This window comes from Fusarium graminearum, chromosome 1 (assembly GCF_000240135.3).
Source record: "Fusarium graminearum PH-1 chromosome 1, whole genome shotgun sequence".
Lineage (NCBI taxonomy): Eukaryota > Fungi > Ascomycota > Sordariomycetes > Hypocreales > Nectriaceae > Fusarium > Fusarium graminearum.
The window spans coordinates 8,387,861-8,402,776 of NC_026474.1; the positions used below are offsets into that span (position 1 = coordinate 8,387,861).

Below are 14,916 nucleotides of genomic sequence, written 5' to 3' on the forward strand. Positions count from 1 at the left end.
TCATACATATTGTTGTCCTATTGATTGGAACCCCCAAATATACGTTGTATCCCTATAACTCAAAGCCCAACAGAGTCTCGAACAATTTGCATGGTGTCATCAGCACTCTTCTGTGCCTTTTGAGCACCAATTTTCTCAACCGAATCAAGATACCCGTCTCCCTTGTCTAACAGTTCAAGGTACTTGTCACGGATACCGGCCAACCCACCAACTACGGCATCGGTAACCATGTCCTTGAGTTGCTTGGGACTGATGTCGCTGTACTGCTCTGCAAGATCCACACCTTTCCTGCCCTCAGGGTCAAAGATAGATAAGATATCCAATAGGTTGGAGATACCGGGCCGTTCGGTCTGATTGTAAGTGATGCCGGGTATAGAGTCTGTCTTTGCGGAGCCAATCTTGGCCTTGATATCCTCAGGAGAGTCTGTGATAAGAATGCGTGACTTTTCTGATTTGTGGGATTTGGACATCTTGGATGTCGGATCATTGAGAGACATCACTCTGTGGACCGGGGCTACACCTTGTGAGCATTGGGCAGGATAAGATGAGGGGGAAAGCTTACGGATGAGAGTTTGAGGGGAAACAAGATGGCTACCATACGCCGCATTGAAGTTTGTCACGCATTCTCGGGCAAACTCAAGGTGTTGCTGCTGGTCATGTCCAACAGGAACATGAGTTGCTCTTATCAGTGTTAGTCTACATCAATGGCGTTTGTCACAGAAGACACACCTGTGAACGAGAATATCGGCGGCTTGAAGGACGGGATACGAAAAGAGGCCGAGCTTGAGGCGAGAACCGGCTTGCTTGTCGTCTATGGTGGATTTCTCACCAAGATTGAGTTTACTCTGGGTGTTTGTTAGGACTTGCTAGGTGGTTGGTAGTGAGGAAAGATGCAACATGCCTTCCACTGTGTCATCCGTGAAAGATAACCAACGGATGCTGTGCAGCTGAGAATCCACATGAGCTCTGAATGAGCTGGGACCTGTATGTCATTAGTTCAGTGGTACAGAAGAATTAAACTGTACAAGCAAAGGCCTTCAATATTGCTAATAATTACAAGGCCATACTTACTGAGGACTGATAGAACAAAGTCGCTCTCCCAGGATCAATGCCAATAGCCAACAGAGCAGCCAATGCCTCCCTCTTCCTCCTTCTCAATTGCTCCGGCGGTTGCGGCATAGTAATAGCGTGAAGATCTACAATGGAGTAGATGAGCTTGGCATCTGGCTCGGTGCGTTGAAGCTGAACCCATTGTCGCAGGGCGCCGACATAGTTGCCCAGGTGAGGCACGCCCGTAGGTTGGATGCCCGAGAAAATGACTCTGGGATTGGGTATTTTTACTGGTGGCATTTTTGATACAATGTCTTCAGACGGGATTGATGCGCTAATACGTCCAGATTGTCAATTGAAGAGAAGTTTGTATGCATTTACCGGGGCACGTGAATTGAAGATTATGGAGATGAAGAAAAGGCCCAAGAATTGACGGCGAATATAGACGACACATGTCTTCTTATGTTTGTATAATGGCCTATAATTCAATGTATAGTAAATGAGACCGAGTGGCATAATTGCGTTAGTTAGGCAAAGTTACGTTTCATCGTCATCGTCTTACGATTATGTGAATATAATAGAAGGTATGTCGAGGCCATTGATCACCTCAAAGACCAGTCTATCATGATCATTCCACTGCTCATTGACACAGAGATAACCTTGCTGACGTTTTGTCATTCCAAAATGCTGATTTTACAAAGCCCAAGCCTTACATGGCGTATTGTACAACTCAAGATAGATACAGTATGCCTCTGATTTCCAGCAAAGACGGCTACTCTTCCCGGATCACGAGCATCTCACTTCCTTTTATCATGTTCTCATCCTCATCTTACGCCTCCGTTGTGGGGGGGACCCTCAGACCAGCAGCCTCCCGGAACCGTCGCTGGTTAAGAATTTGCTCAACCTTCTCCATCGTTCCAATGGTCTTGGTCTGTCCGATATGTGACCACTTGGCGTCGATCTCGCCCTTCTCTGCCTCTGGTAGAGCATCCATCTTCTTACCCTCGCCCAGCTCGCTAAACTCCCACATGTTGGCCTTCATTCCCACGCCGTAGAATTGGTGCTTGCGGAGGTACGCGAGCCACAGCTGCACCGTCTCGGGGTTTCCATCGCGGATCTGAATAAGTCGACGTAGTGTCTTTCGCTCGAAATTCTCCTGCGACTTCTTGAAGATGAAGTTGTCTCGTGGGACGGTCCAGCGCTCAGTGATACGTGGGAGAGGAACGGGTCCGTAGGCGGGGAGTCCCAGGTAGTAAGCCGCTCTTAGAGCAAAATCGGAGAAGAATTCGAGAGGTTGGACGCTGAAGGATCGGAGCTGGAGGTCGCATGAGGGGATGCCGTGTTCGGCCTCTCGCTTTAGAGGCTTCAGGTGCAGGGCCTGAATGGATCGAGGAAACCGGGGTTCTTGTTCGTTCTTGCTAGGCTCTGGCTTGTTCGGTACAAGATCTCCTGGCTTAGCCCTGTGTCAGTTAGTATCAATTCGTTCGACAAGGTGGTTTTCGTTCGTAAAAGGCGAAACTCGGCGGGGAGACGTACAATGAGGCCTGTGTTCGACGGGCGATCCATGACACTTCGGACTGGACCGTATGTTAGCTCCAGTGTCCATTGAGTGCAGCAATTGCACAAAAGAACATACTGAGAAAGCCCGCAAGGGTCTAATACTTTGACGCATCATCTTGCCTGTCCCTTGGCGTCGACAACGATGAGGCTCGAAAATTGATTCAAGATGCTGCCAACCAGAAAACATCGGGTCAACGTTTGCGCACGGGCCATTTATTCATTACACGCCTTAAGCGCGCGTCTACCATCAAATATCACAGTGTTCGTTGCGGTACCTCTAAATCTGCGAGACAACGGAAGTCAGGCTATTTTATAAATGAATTGTTCAATATCAAACAGATGGTTGGTTCTGGTATTTTTGGCGGGTTTAGCGGTATCAATGTGGTGCAGTATCACATTGTCGTCGACTTGGATCTACAGAGAATTGGCTTGAGGGTATACAATAAGACAAGGTCTTAGTCTTCAAGTGCGATAGAATATCAGCGAAAGCACTTCTGCAATTGTTCTGCAAGATACCCAGCAAACTATGAGACTTGATCGTAAAATCTTTCAATATCGTACTCTGAGCACTGAGACGTTGGTACGCAATCCGGCCAGCAATGATCCAGCATGACTTGTACATCTGTTCAACACAAAATCGTGCAACAGGGCAAAGGCGAGACATTCGTATCACTGATCGAGGAGAGACAACAAGATTGAGGCATGAAATTATTATTTAATTACGTTTGCGACGTGTCGCTACTACGTTCTTATAAAACGCCTTCTTTCCGCTTGACTTTTGCTTTTGGATGCCAGCGTACTTGTCGGTAAATTTGTGGGTATCAATACCCCTAGTGACTTCGTCAAGCAGATTTTGCTTTCTCTCCTTGCGTGTTAACCTGGCGCTGAAGAACTCGGTAGGTCCCTCAATGATCTCGCCAACTTGGGAGTATTCAGGAGCGCTCGCGCGGAGGGCCTTCTTCTGATGCTTGGGATCCAGGATGCCTCGCATACGGAGGACTTGCCACTCTCGCTTGAATTCGGGGGTCATGTTCGTCTTGGGAAGATCGAACCAGTCGGCGCCTGCAGTAGACTATTGCAAAATTTGTTAGCCAGATGCTTCAGGACAGAAGTTGTGAGCAAGTAACAAAATTTTTGCGCGAGATTGTAGTCAGAGTAACTATGATATGAAAGGATCACGTTGTCATGGGCGTTTGATCCAAAACGGATACTGTCCCATGTCACAAAAGATTTGGGATAAATTTTCTTCATGAAGAGCGCAGGTGAAGCAACGAGCGAGGGATGATGAATCTTACCTTTTCCTTGACTTTGAGTCCCGATAGCGGTTGGGGAGGTGCCCGAACAGTCAGACCATCTTTCTTGCTGCTGCTGTTGGAAGACTTTTGCTGCGCGACATCTGTCACGGCGTCACCAGCTGCGACTGGGACTACAGCAGTAGAGGTGGTGGTTGCTGTGATAGCAGAAGCAGAGCCATCTTTCAGGCGCTGCTCAGCCTTGCGCAGCAACTCATCGACCTGATCATCTAAGATGTCTGTCATGGTCTGCTGTCGACCGGAAAGAAGAGAAGAGGAGAGAGAAGTGGACGAGAGGCTGGCGCGAAAGAAATAGTTTCGAGATTGGCAGAAAAAATTATTATGGAGACACGAGTTCCTTCCGAGGTGGAGAGTCTGTGGTGTGGCTGGTGGTTGTTGTTTGTTTTATCGACGTGGCGCTGGTTTCCTAGGTGTCAGAAAAGCTGGCGTCTTTGAGCGTAAGAGACAAAACCATCAGGTCAGTTCTTGCTGGTGACACCAGGATTACAGGCTGTTTAATTTTGTTGGCTCCAAACCTATAGGCCAGCACTTTTGTCACCTGCCAGTCGCCAGCCGCCGCCGCACCTTCTCAGCTTGACTAAGCCTGATAAGACACACCTTCCCCACTGACTTCCTAGACATTGGCTCAACTCTTGTACCCAATTCGTCATTGTTTTCATGCCCACTCACCCACCACCAACCTCACATCCAACGCGATCCACACATATTACTGAAGCTCAAGTTAAGGTGTCAGGCCTCAAACCCAACGATTTTATAAAACAAGGCTTTCCCTCATCATTTTCGAAAGCTCAAAGCATCGTTTGACATATTTTTAACAAGATGGATCCTCAAAATTCCCAGGCTGCACAGCAGTCCCGTCAAAGACCTGTCTATGATCCCAGCCAAGGTGGACATTACGGTAAGCAGCTCACTCACGCGCGCGCATCCACCCTCCAAATCCCAACGTGCCATGAGATCTAACCATGAATTTTAGGCGCTTCCGCTCAAGTATGTCATGCGCTTTATTGTTGTTGCTATCGCATACTTTTTGAACTCGCGCGGTGGCTTCAACCATTATCCCCATACCTTGCTGACAGTAAATCTAGCTCGCGTCACAGGGTTTTGCGCCCAGTGAGCTGTATACTGGACCATGGGCCAATGTAGGTCATAGCTCTGCTGCTCATGCTCCGGCATGATCGACGCGCGTACTGAAGGCTGATTGAAACTTGACGTAGGCTCATCAAGGTCTAACCGGCCAGTACAAAGACATCCTGACGACCTATTGGCAACACACCATCTCACACCTCGAAAATGATACTCATGATTACAAGATCCATCAGCTCCCGCTGGCCCGCATCAAGAAGGTCATGAAGGCCGACCCCGAAGTCAAGATGATCTCTGCTGAAGCACCCATTCTCTTCGCTAAAGGTTGCGATATCTTCATTACAGAGTTGACAATGCGGGCATGGATTCACGCGGAGGAGAACAAGCGCAGAACTCTCCAGCGCTCCGACATTGCATCCGCATTGGCAAAGTCCGACATGTTCGACTTCCTAATCGACATTGTTCCCCGCGAAGAGGCCTCCTCTCACGCCAAAAGGGCAACCCAGACTGCTGCTGCTCAACCATTGCCAGCTGGTCAGGCTCAGATGCCAGGACAGCATCCCATGGCACAAGCGCCTAACCCAGGCCATCCAATGGGCGCGGAGTACATGCCTAGCCATGGCATCGCTCCTGAGCAAGACTATCGCAACCCAGCCAATATGTACCCCGACCAATCAGTGCCCAACCCTCAGGCCGCTTATGGACAGGCCCAGCAGCCCAACATGAACCCTTACGGAGCCATGGGCGACATGTATCCGTATCCCGGCATGGCACCTCAGCAGGTAAGCACAATTTCTGTCCCTTATCAATAGTCGTACTGACCTATTGCAGACTACCATGTCTAATGAGGAATTTGGGGAGCAGTAGAAAATGTCCCCAGATTCCGTCATTAACCCAGAGCTCGCCTAGCCTTAGGCTTCTTGGCCGAGCGTGTCGTTTCGTGTCAATAAAAGATGATTTCAAACATCACTTTTGTCAAAGACTCAAGCAATTGACATGGGCAACAAGCGCTGTATCGCCCGTCATGGGATCGCGCTGGAAAACATACGTATTAATATACGTTTAGCAGGATCACAGCTGTGATCTATGTAAAGGGTTATGGAGTATTAGGTGTTTTTCTATGAAGGTTAAGATCCACCGCTTACGAACATAAAGGCGAGTGTGCGTATGGGATTGTTACGATAAACTTAGGATAAACTTAGTTGAGAACTACCTCCTATTTGTTATCATGAAAACTTGCTCCCGTTTCATTGCTTCCATTCACTAGTACCCTAAAACTCCTGTGCCAATGTCATTATACGTATGCGATGCTATTATGATCGGCCGATGCCAAATCGCGATGAGAACCCAGCCAGCGGCGCGCTTCTAGCGGGACTCGCCGCAACGGGTGTCAATCTGTCTTTTGTCAGTTCCAGACCTGGCAACAGATGGGCTGATCATACTTCTCTAGCAACATGGGTCCGTTGAGGGCATTGACACGCCCATATTTCTTGTTGCGCGTAGATATATCGAAGAACTCGTCCTGGTTGTCGGTCTGCAGAAGGGAAATTGTCTGCGACAACTCATCGAGGTTCTCCCTGAGCATTTGTCCATTCTCTAGACTGCTGACGAACTGAACAAGATAGTCTACATCCTGTGCAAGGGCTGCTACGCCGTTGGGGTTGATGTGCTTTACATCGTTGGAAAGAGGGAGAGCCTGACATGGTTAGTGGGAAGCGGAATATTGGAAACGGGACTGCCTACCAGAATCTTCTCAGCAGTGTGACTCAGTGCGTCAAAGTAGATGAGCTCCTTAATCTCGCGAGGCAGACCAAGCAAAGTCGAGTTCATAATGTTGGACAAGTACCTCGTCAAAGTCTGCATGTAGTTACTGGGTTCCTTCTCAACCGTTGACGCGGTCCTGCAAAACAGGTTAGACATGTCTGATAGACTTGCAAATGCAACATACCACTCGTATTCTGCTGTATCAATTAGGTCGTCGATCTTTGAGTTGACTAGCTCGAAGATTCGCTTCTCAGCTGTCTTCTTGTTGTCACGGAATGAGTCGGTGGCCTTGAGCGTGACTGGGCCGCCTGCTGATGTCGAGGAGCGTGCGCGGATAAGTAGTTGTTCGAGCTCTCGACAGGCGATCTCAAAGTGCTCGAGGTTGATGAGAATTTGGACGATCTGGCCTAGATATTGGGAACTCAGGCGTTCCACAAGCGACTTACAGACCTTTTCTGTAAGAAGCTCGTCGAGGGACTGGGAACAATGGGTGTGAGCAATCAGCCATCTATCAAAGGAGGTGAATTACCTTTCTGAGCGTTTCATCGATAACAGTAGGGTGTTGGAAGTGATCGTCAGAGAAGAAGTAGAACTGGTTAAGGAAATTGCGGATATCTATGCAGCACAGAGGGTACATCTGCGAGAAAGGGAGTACACAAGGATATCTGTTCTGTCAGTTGACAATTTCACAAGCTGGAAAGAAGGTACTTACGTGATTTGGTCTGTCGGCTTTTCTTGAGAGAACCAACTGACGTTGACCACCTTTTCGTACTCTTCAGGGTTATTGATGGCCATCGGCATGTAGTCATCCGTGGATACTATCTGTCGACATGTGAGTAACGATACCATTATTGTTGCTAGCAGGGGAAAGCTCACCTCATGGAAGTCTTCGCTGAATCGTTTCTTCAAAAGCTCCGCATATTTATCGAATAACTTGAGAAGGAAGTTATCCAACGTTGTAACTGAATATCCCCAGCCCTAAATAGGTTTTAGCAACGGCAGCGGTGAGGAGTGCCCAGGCATCAGGAGATGGCGCATTTCTTACCTCCATTGTTTGGATGAAGAGAGCTATGATCGTCTTGATCTTGATCAGGGCCTCGGCATCCTCGATGTCGCCCAGCCCTTTTGAGGTCAAGTTGATCACAGCCGTACACATGGAATCCCACAACTCCTCCACCTGTTTTAGAACACGTCAGTATAAGTAGAGGGGACAAATAGGTGTTTGGTTCTCACATCACTCGCTGAGCGCAGATGCGGAACCCGTTGCATCGTCGCCTTCTCAATGATGGCGAATCCTGCTATTCCTTCCAACAAGCTACTCAAAGACTGTTCATCTTCGGCCAAAAGCCCAATCGATGAGGGAAGCAGGAGGTCTTTTTGTTGACGTCGTGTAGCACCATATTCTGACCGAAACTTGTCGAGTTGGCCCAAGGCTTCATGAATATGAAGTGCCTCGAGCAAAGGATAGAAGTCAACCTGTAGTTCCTCATTGTTCAGCACATCGAAATCCTCATTTTCGTCGCTGACCAGCTCAATGGCCGAGTTCAGCTTGAAGTTGGCTAAGAAGGGATCATCCTCCACCCTCTTTTTCTGTCGGGTCCTCCTCATTTCGGTATGGTAGAATGCGACTTCACCAAGGAATTGGGATGTTTCTCGAATGCGGAACAACCATGTATTCAAGTCCGTCATGACAGCTTCCGAAATGGCTTTTTGCGACGCGGGTATCGATTTTTGTATGACATCGGCCAGCCGATGCTGCGTAGAATAGCGATTCTGGATAATGGGGACAAGATGTTCATTTTGGAGGTCATCGAGCGATTTGAGGGCGGCATAGTATTTCTTGCGGCGGACAAGATCGTGTGCGTTGTTGACGGCGCGGAGGATGGTGAGGGAGTCATTCAAGGCACTGGTGGCATCGGCGATATTCTGTCGCACAGCCGAAGTGTTGACCAGGGCCTCCTTTTGCGTGGCCAACTTCTTTGTGCTAGTAGCGATCGATTCGTTCAAGCTCAAGATCTCTTGTGTCAAAGTGACCGTTTCCGCGCGGACGGTTTGCAAATGATTGATGGAATCAAGAAACTCCTCGTGGCGGGTCAGACCAATTCGTTCGATCTCGGCTTCTCGGTCTTCATAGTATCGACTTAGACACTGGGTCAACAGAGGTGTCCTATTTGAGTGCGTGGCATCTTTAAGGACGGGGATCAGTTGGTCGAGGAATTCGGCGTCAGAAGAGGCGAGGATGACCTAGGACGGCATGTTAGCGCAATGTTCCTAAGCGATTTAGAGGTGGTGATAGCTGTACATGTGGTACCGCAGACGCATAGTCGTCCACAGCTGGGGGACGTCGCGGCATTCCTGCTACTTGGGAATTACTGACGTTATCTGCAATTGAGAGTTGATTGACGATAGACGTCGCGTGTCGCAAGCTGCCCTTTAGCTAATAGTAGCTTCCCCCAGGCTCCCCTCCAATTCCCAACTGACAGGCTCCAGCGGACCTGCATGAATTGATAAGATAAGAGGACACGGCCCGCCACACTTTTTGGATGAGGCGTCCAAAGCGCCACGTTCCGTCATTGAGTAGCAAAGAGCCTTACATAAGCTGTTTTCAACTTGGAACGACATACCTCGATGGAAGGTGAAGTGATCTGTTAAAAATGTTAGCTGCTATGACTACAAGATACGAGATTAGTGAGCTGGATTATGCTACCCATAGTGTATTAGTGGGTTGTTTATCAATTTGTATACGTTACTGGCAACTTCTTGGGCAAAGAAGGGTGCACAACATTCAAATTGATGTTCGACATTGACATTAAGTCTTCCTGCACCAAGATAGTAAAGCATCTAAGTATTAAATATTATTAGCAGCATTAATATGCGTATTTTATACTCAAATTAGTAGATTTTGCCGTCTGATATGGCTATTTCCAGACAATCCTGGATGTTCACCAAGTATGAGTATAGGGTAGACTCTATGCCACAAAATACACAAACATCCATTTTGCACGCAACTCCCTATCTACGCTATTGTAGCACGTCTGTCGAAACCGTTTGCTTCGTAGTTAGGAAGCCTCGAGGTTGAATACTCAGAGTAAGGAAAGAAACTGATGTTCAATCTGAAGCGCATGCGATTTATCCGCCGCTCCGATTTCTCGACCGATAGGTGATGAGTAAGGACTCAGGTAGAAAATAGAACCCCGAGGCCCATGACTGATTACTACAGGTTAGCCATAAAGCTGTCTATTTGCACTTGTACATATTCCGTGGTCTGTTCGAAGCCCAAAGGTATGTAAATTCCTTCATGCTACCTATCTAGGAGATAAGCCAGCAGGATATGAAACTTAACTCCACGGTGGCTTTGGAAATCGTTCGAGAGCCTGGTGATAATGGCTAGTGGTGTTGAGACTATGGATCGCAATCGACAGTTCATTGTCACAGGCAAGAAAGACAAGGAAGAGACTTGCCCTGCGTATCTTCCAACATGATGCTCTCGATGGTATATAAATTATTCGATGAGAAGATGTAAGGATCGACCTAAGCTAGAAACGACGCTTGAATAGAGGGGTATTGCTATTCGAATGCAGATCTAGTAGCTCGTAGTGCATCGGATGTCAAGCGGCGCAGTGGCAATTTCAATGCGCTATGGAAAAGATGGGAAGGTAGGTATGGTCGGCTCTGAGACATTGTAAAGGGGTCAACTCGGGAAGTGATATCCCACAAATGGTCAGTAACATCCATATTGGAGGGGTAGGATCCTACGTACATATCATGTGTGGAGTCTCATGTCGATCTGAAAAGAGATATGAGCCTGACAGTAGTACCGAATAAGTGCAACGACACGGACGTCTATGTGATACAGGGTACCATAGTCTCCGAATGTATAGAGAGACCGAATAAACCAAGAAACCGTCTAGGAATCTTAAATATGAGCGGTGAGTGAAGCACCGAACAAGATTTATAGGGACTCGTGTGAAGAACTTGCGAGTTCAGATCATTGAGACCGTGAGAGTGCAGCGGATATAGTACCGATTGATTGGCGACAAAGGAGCCCGTAACTGAACTGGATCCTGCAACACGACTTGACTCGAAAAGTCAAGGCCCATCCATGGATTATAAGAGAATCCTGTGTTGAGGTTCTGACCCAGTCATCTTGACAATGAATTTACCTGCTTCTTGTACGCGGTCGATGAGATTTATAGGATAGTAGGGCCTGCAGGGGAGCGGGAGTTCGAGATCCTGAAGTCCTAGTCGGCAATAGAGTCGAGATTATGCTCTCGAACGACAGCAACGCAAGGGAAATCGATCGACGTGAGAAGTCATGTTGGAACTGAAGATATTAGTAGAGTTGTTTCATGAAGAGGAACTGTGTAACTGAAGCTGGCTGACCTTGCTAAAGCTTTGACAGCCTCATGTCTGCCGCGCGCGATGAGAGAGCAGATGTTTTTTCACCACAAGACTGCTGTCGTGGTCATGATAGAATTCAATAGAACGACCGAATGGTTCTGCGCATAATAGTGCCGCTTTTTCTTCCTGTGACACTGAGTACGAGTAGAACGTACCAGAGAATTTGCACTATGACTAGCCGACGTTGTAGGTACAAATTATCCGTTATGACCTGATTATGGATGGTATCTGCCACCCCTTGAAGAGGACAGATACATAGTCGTCGAGGACTCACTATATGCTTCCATAGGTATGTTTGTTTAGGGTGTTGGAACGACTAAGGTCCTTTTCCGGGGAAGGTATCTTGCTGATTGACCACCTCTGGGACGGCAACTCGAAGGATCCTGTCTGACTATCGTTCTTTTATAGTAAGATTAGAGCCCCAAGCCTCCTGGTCTTGGTGCGGCGGATGCAGAGATAGTCAGCCATGGCAAACTTTCAAATGAGAGTTTCAAGCCCACATACCTGCGACAAGTACACGAGTTGCGCATCACTTTTGTTACTGCGGAGGCTTCGTGTTATGGCGAGTTCGGTTGACAAAAGGTTGTAAGAATCTTCATCATAGAACTTGAGTTGAACTTGGTTCTAGAGTAAAGGCGGTGTTCATCGAGCGTCGGAGCTTGCCGAATAGGGGCTGAGAGTATATCGAGGACGGAGAGCTGGGACAGGCCAGGACCGAAGGGAACTAGCAACCGTATTAGCCAATGAAGCATGATGTAACCCGTATTTGGACTATCATGCTTGAAAGAAAGTAGACATCAATCAGCATACCCTGGTCCAAGATCAAGAACTGAGCCCGTTCGTATCTAAGATACATGCTGATACCACAGGTAGGCCCGGACAATGGCTTATGAACTTGAATTGACCAATATAATCACCCCCAGAGTGTTGAGACTGACCCAAGAGCATCTGGATCTCTCAATGAAGTCGAGTTTCAACAGAGAAAGGGAAGAAGCTGTGGCACGGGTGGCAAAGTATTTGGAAAGACCAAACAGGTTCCATAAATAGCGAGACTTTATTTTGTAACGTCTTTATACACGAAGGATGTTTCCGGTACCTGGGATTGGGAATTACTCACTGGAAGGATACTCTGTGTCCGCCTAGATCGAAGAGGCTCTCGCAAGGCAGAGTAGATCTAAGCTGCGACCAGATCTTCATGCAGGACCTGACTGGTAAGTTCGGCGTTGAGAACATCGTCTGTAATGCTATTATTAGCCCCTCTCAGCTGGCGAACTAATAGATTTAGACCAAGATAGATCGCCGAGGTCAAATTTTGGTTCTAGTAGGACACCCATACATGCTACTCTGCATTGGAGGCCGACAAATCCAACTCAAAGGTTGTAGAAAAGTCCGACTGAGAATAGGAGAACAAGACTAGCTAGACAAAGGACCTTGCAATAGCGTATCTAGCAAGACGTATAGGGTTTGCTCTGTTTAGCTAGAGCCTCGGTATAGGGTGTTGGGTTTCTGCTTATAATCGACTTCCCAATAGGACTGGAGATCTGGTGAGGAAGAATCAAGTTGGGGAGGCTCCTGGGCTTAGCTGTCAGTTACGCGCGGTGACTGTCGCAAAGGAAGATACCAGAATTTTCTATCAGGGGCGACACTCTTGAAACTACCCCTTTAGACGGTGAATAGAAATATCAGGCTTCCACCTAAGTAGTGCGAAGGAGTAAGAACTAATCCTGAGATTGGTAAGAACAGGTAATGGAATGCTGTGTTGTCCTTGTGGAAAATAATTGAGAAAAATCAGATTTTGATGGAAATGGGGTTGACGGGTACCTGCAGTAGGTAGATTAGCCCAGCCTTCTTACTGTAAAGCGGCCGACTAACGCTTTGAGATACCCCACCAGGACAATTAGAAAATGGAAGGATTTCGGGTCTTTGTAATCGGTGTATTTGCCCCTGTTAGGCACGAATCGATTTCATGCGGAAACCCGTCTCTCCTTGATCACCTACCAAACATGGTTATCTGTCACAACAATCGTCAAATTAAAAGCTTCTGAGCTCTCTTAGAATGAAATTCAAATGGCTTCTTCTAAGACCAAAAGAACCACTCTCGGTTAGGTTTGATCTGTATGATTTGCAAGACTATTGCTGACGATTGCTTCTCCAGAACTGTCTCCCCCAAGACCAAGACAAGCCTCGAATCACCCTTGACAATTCATTATCCGTCCAAGTACCTATAGACTTAAGTATTCGAAACAAGGGGAACAGAGAAGAACTCTTTGGTCTGTGTTGTAAGCATGATCTGTAACAAAGATCCGAACTACAGAGCCACGAAAACACCAACCACGAACCTCAAATCCAACCACGAGCTTTCGGAGTGAAACAAAAGAGAGGTATTAGATGAAGTTCTATAATACACGAAAATAGGATCCCGAAAGCAGCCAGTCGCCAATTTCATGTGCTAGAGCCAACGGCGGCCAAAGAAGAAAAACACCCGGTGTTGCTCATCTGTACCCCTAGATCGACTTCGGCGATTTAAAGAGATCCAAATAAGTCAGGAACTCTTCAGGAATGTCTCTAGACCGTTACAGAGTGATTTAGGAGCTAACTCTCTACTTGCTAGGAACTCGATCTCTCGAAAGTTCCCAAGCGCAACCCCTTTCCAAGCTGTTTTGACATCGCCGGCTCTGTTCAACTGCGAATAGATTCAACTATATTTCAGCGTGATAAAGAAAGTATGTACGGTTGCTATGATCTAGGCAATTATCTATTCAGTGGATAGGCTCAGGGGCTATGTGGCGGCCTGCCTCGCAACCAACCATCTGTCCTATGATCAAAACCACTGCTCAAACCGCAACATGCAGTGATTGGAAATAAGTTTGACTTCATACAAGGGAAGGAAGGCTAAAAAGTAATTGCTAACTTGAATTTCAAAGAACGATGCTGGAACCGAAGGGCTATAGCGATTGGCGGCCTTTGAGGAATCGATCGTCGCCAAACCGATACACTTAAGCAAAGTGGCCAAACACTCGATAGTTCAGATTCAAGATGCCCCAGCTATACAATAGCTCTTGTGAAGTTACGAAGAGCTTCCATTTTGTATGGGGAAGGATGGTGAGCTGAGGTGGCTTACAAGACGTCTTCACATAGATCTTTGAACTGACGTCTGCTATTATCAGTAGGAATGCTGGCAATGGAGTGCTATTCCTTTGGATAGTAAAAGTTATGTTTAGTTACGCTATAGAGCTTCGAAATCTTGTTCCAGTCAGAAGAAACCTGGCGTGCCTTGAAAGACCATAGCCTATCCGCCAATGTCAACGGCCATGCCGCTATCCTCCCGAGATCAACATGGATTGTTCAAATACAAGCTACGACACAGAAGATATGCTTGGGTACTCATCAACATAAGGGTTTGCCCCGGGAGCATCGCAGAAAGGTATATTGAGTCTCTGGTACCTTTGGTATTCTCTCCCCTGAATTACAAGTCTTGTACGGCGTCACTCTAAACATTCACGAAAAACGTCCGAAAGGGCTAAGGACCGGATTAGACTACTAGAAGGTTGACAGACACGAAGAATGGGTTCACAGAAAAGAGTACTTGTATGGTAAGTCCTGTTGTGGTATCTTCTGAAGTCATGATAGCTAACACATGTTGTAATCAGGGAACTCTCCGACTCGATATCCGTCAGCAAACTATGCAGCTTGCGATACATCCAATGAACCGAGGTTATAACCATATACAAATAAGAAGTAAACA

General features: G+C 47.3%; 5 protein-coding genes across 5 annotated transcripts; 1 reads left to right on the forward strand and 4 right to left on the reverse strand.

Annotated features, from left to right (window-relative positions):
• Window positions 1-59: 59 nt before the first annotated feature.
• Window positions 60-1,350, reverse strand: FGSG_02605 (uncharacterized protein; the record flags this gene model as incomplete). Its single annotated transcript, XM_011320248.1, has 5 exons — window positions 60-514; window positions 563-696; window positions 730-866; window positions 935-982; window positions 1,072-1,350. 5 exons carry the CDS (start codon window positions 1,348-1,350, stop codon window positions 60-62), a joined length of 1,053 nt encoding a protein of 350 aa, XP_011318550.1.
• A 391-nt stretch (window positions 1,351-1,741) lies between these two features.
• On the reverse strand, window positions 1,742-2,738 carry FGSG_02606 (30S ribosomal protein S10). The gene is made up of 3 exons (XM_011320249.1): window positions 2,687-2,738; window positions 2,587-2,627; window positions 1,742-2,510 (listed from the first exon to the last, which is right to left on the reverse strand). Exons 1-3 carry the CDS (start codon window positions 2,723-2,725, stop codon window positions 1,880-1,882), a joined length of 711 nt encoding a protein of 236 aa, XP_011318551.1. The 5' UTR covers window positions 2,726-2,738; the 3' UTR covers window positions 1,742-1,879.
• A 567-nt stretch (window positions 2,739-3,305) lies between these two features.
• FGSG_02607 (uncharacterized protein) lies at window positions 3,306-4,155 on the reverse strand. The gene is made up of 2 exons (XM_011320250.1): window positions 3,906-4,155; window positions 3,306-3,682 (listed from the first exon to the last, which is right to left on the reverse strand). The coding sequence occupies exons 1-2, from the start codon at window positions 4,146-4,148 to the stop codon at window positions 3,326-3,328; spliced, it is 600 nt and encodes a 199-aa protein (XP_011318552.1). The 5' UTR covers window positions 4,149-4,155; the 3' UTR covers window positions 3,306-3,325.
• Window positions 4,156-4,742: 587 nt separating this feature from the next.
• Window positions 4,743-5,873, forward strand: FGSG_02608 (uncharacterized protein; the record flags this gene model as incomplete). The annotated part of the gene is made up of 5 exons (XM_011320251.1): window positions 4,743-4,821; window positions 4,897-4,910; window positions 5,009-5,062; window positions 5,138-5,788; window positions 5,838-5,873. The coding sequence occupies 5 exons, from the start codon at window positions 4,743-4,745 to the stop codon at window positions 5,871-5,873; spliced, it is 834 nt and encodes a 277-aa protein (XP_011318553.1).
• A 538-nt stretch (window positions 5,874-6,411) lies between these two features.
• On the reverse strand, window positions 6,412-9,767 carry FGSG_02609 (uncharacterized protein; the record flags this gene model as incomplete). Its single annotated transcript, XM_011320252.1, has 12 exons — window positions 6,412-6,702; window positions 6,750-6,906; window positions 6,955-7,177; window positions 7,217-7,247; window positions 7,300-7,435; window positions 7,483-7,592; window positions 7,647-7,748; window positions 7,816-7,947; window positions 8,004-9,014; window positions 9,395-9,415; window positions 9,516-9,611; window positions 9,762-9,767. 12 exons carry the CDS (start codon window positions 9,765-9,767, stop codon window positions 6,412-6,414), a joined length of 2,316 nt encoding a protein of 771 aa, XP_011318554.1.
• Between the last annotated feature and the right edge of the window lie 5,149 nt (window positions 9,768-14,916).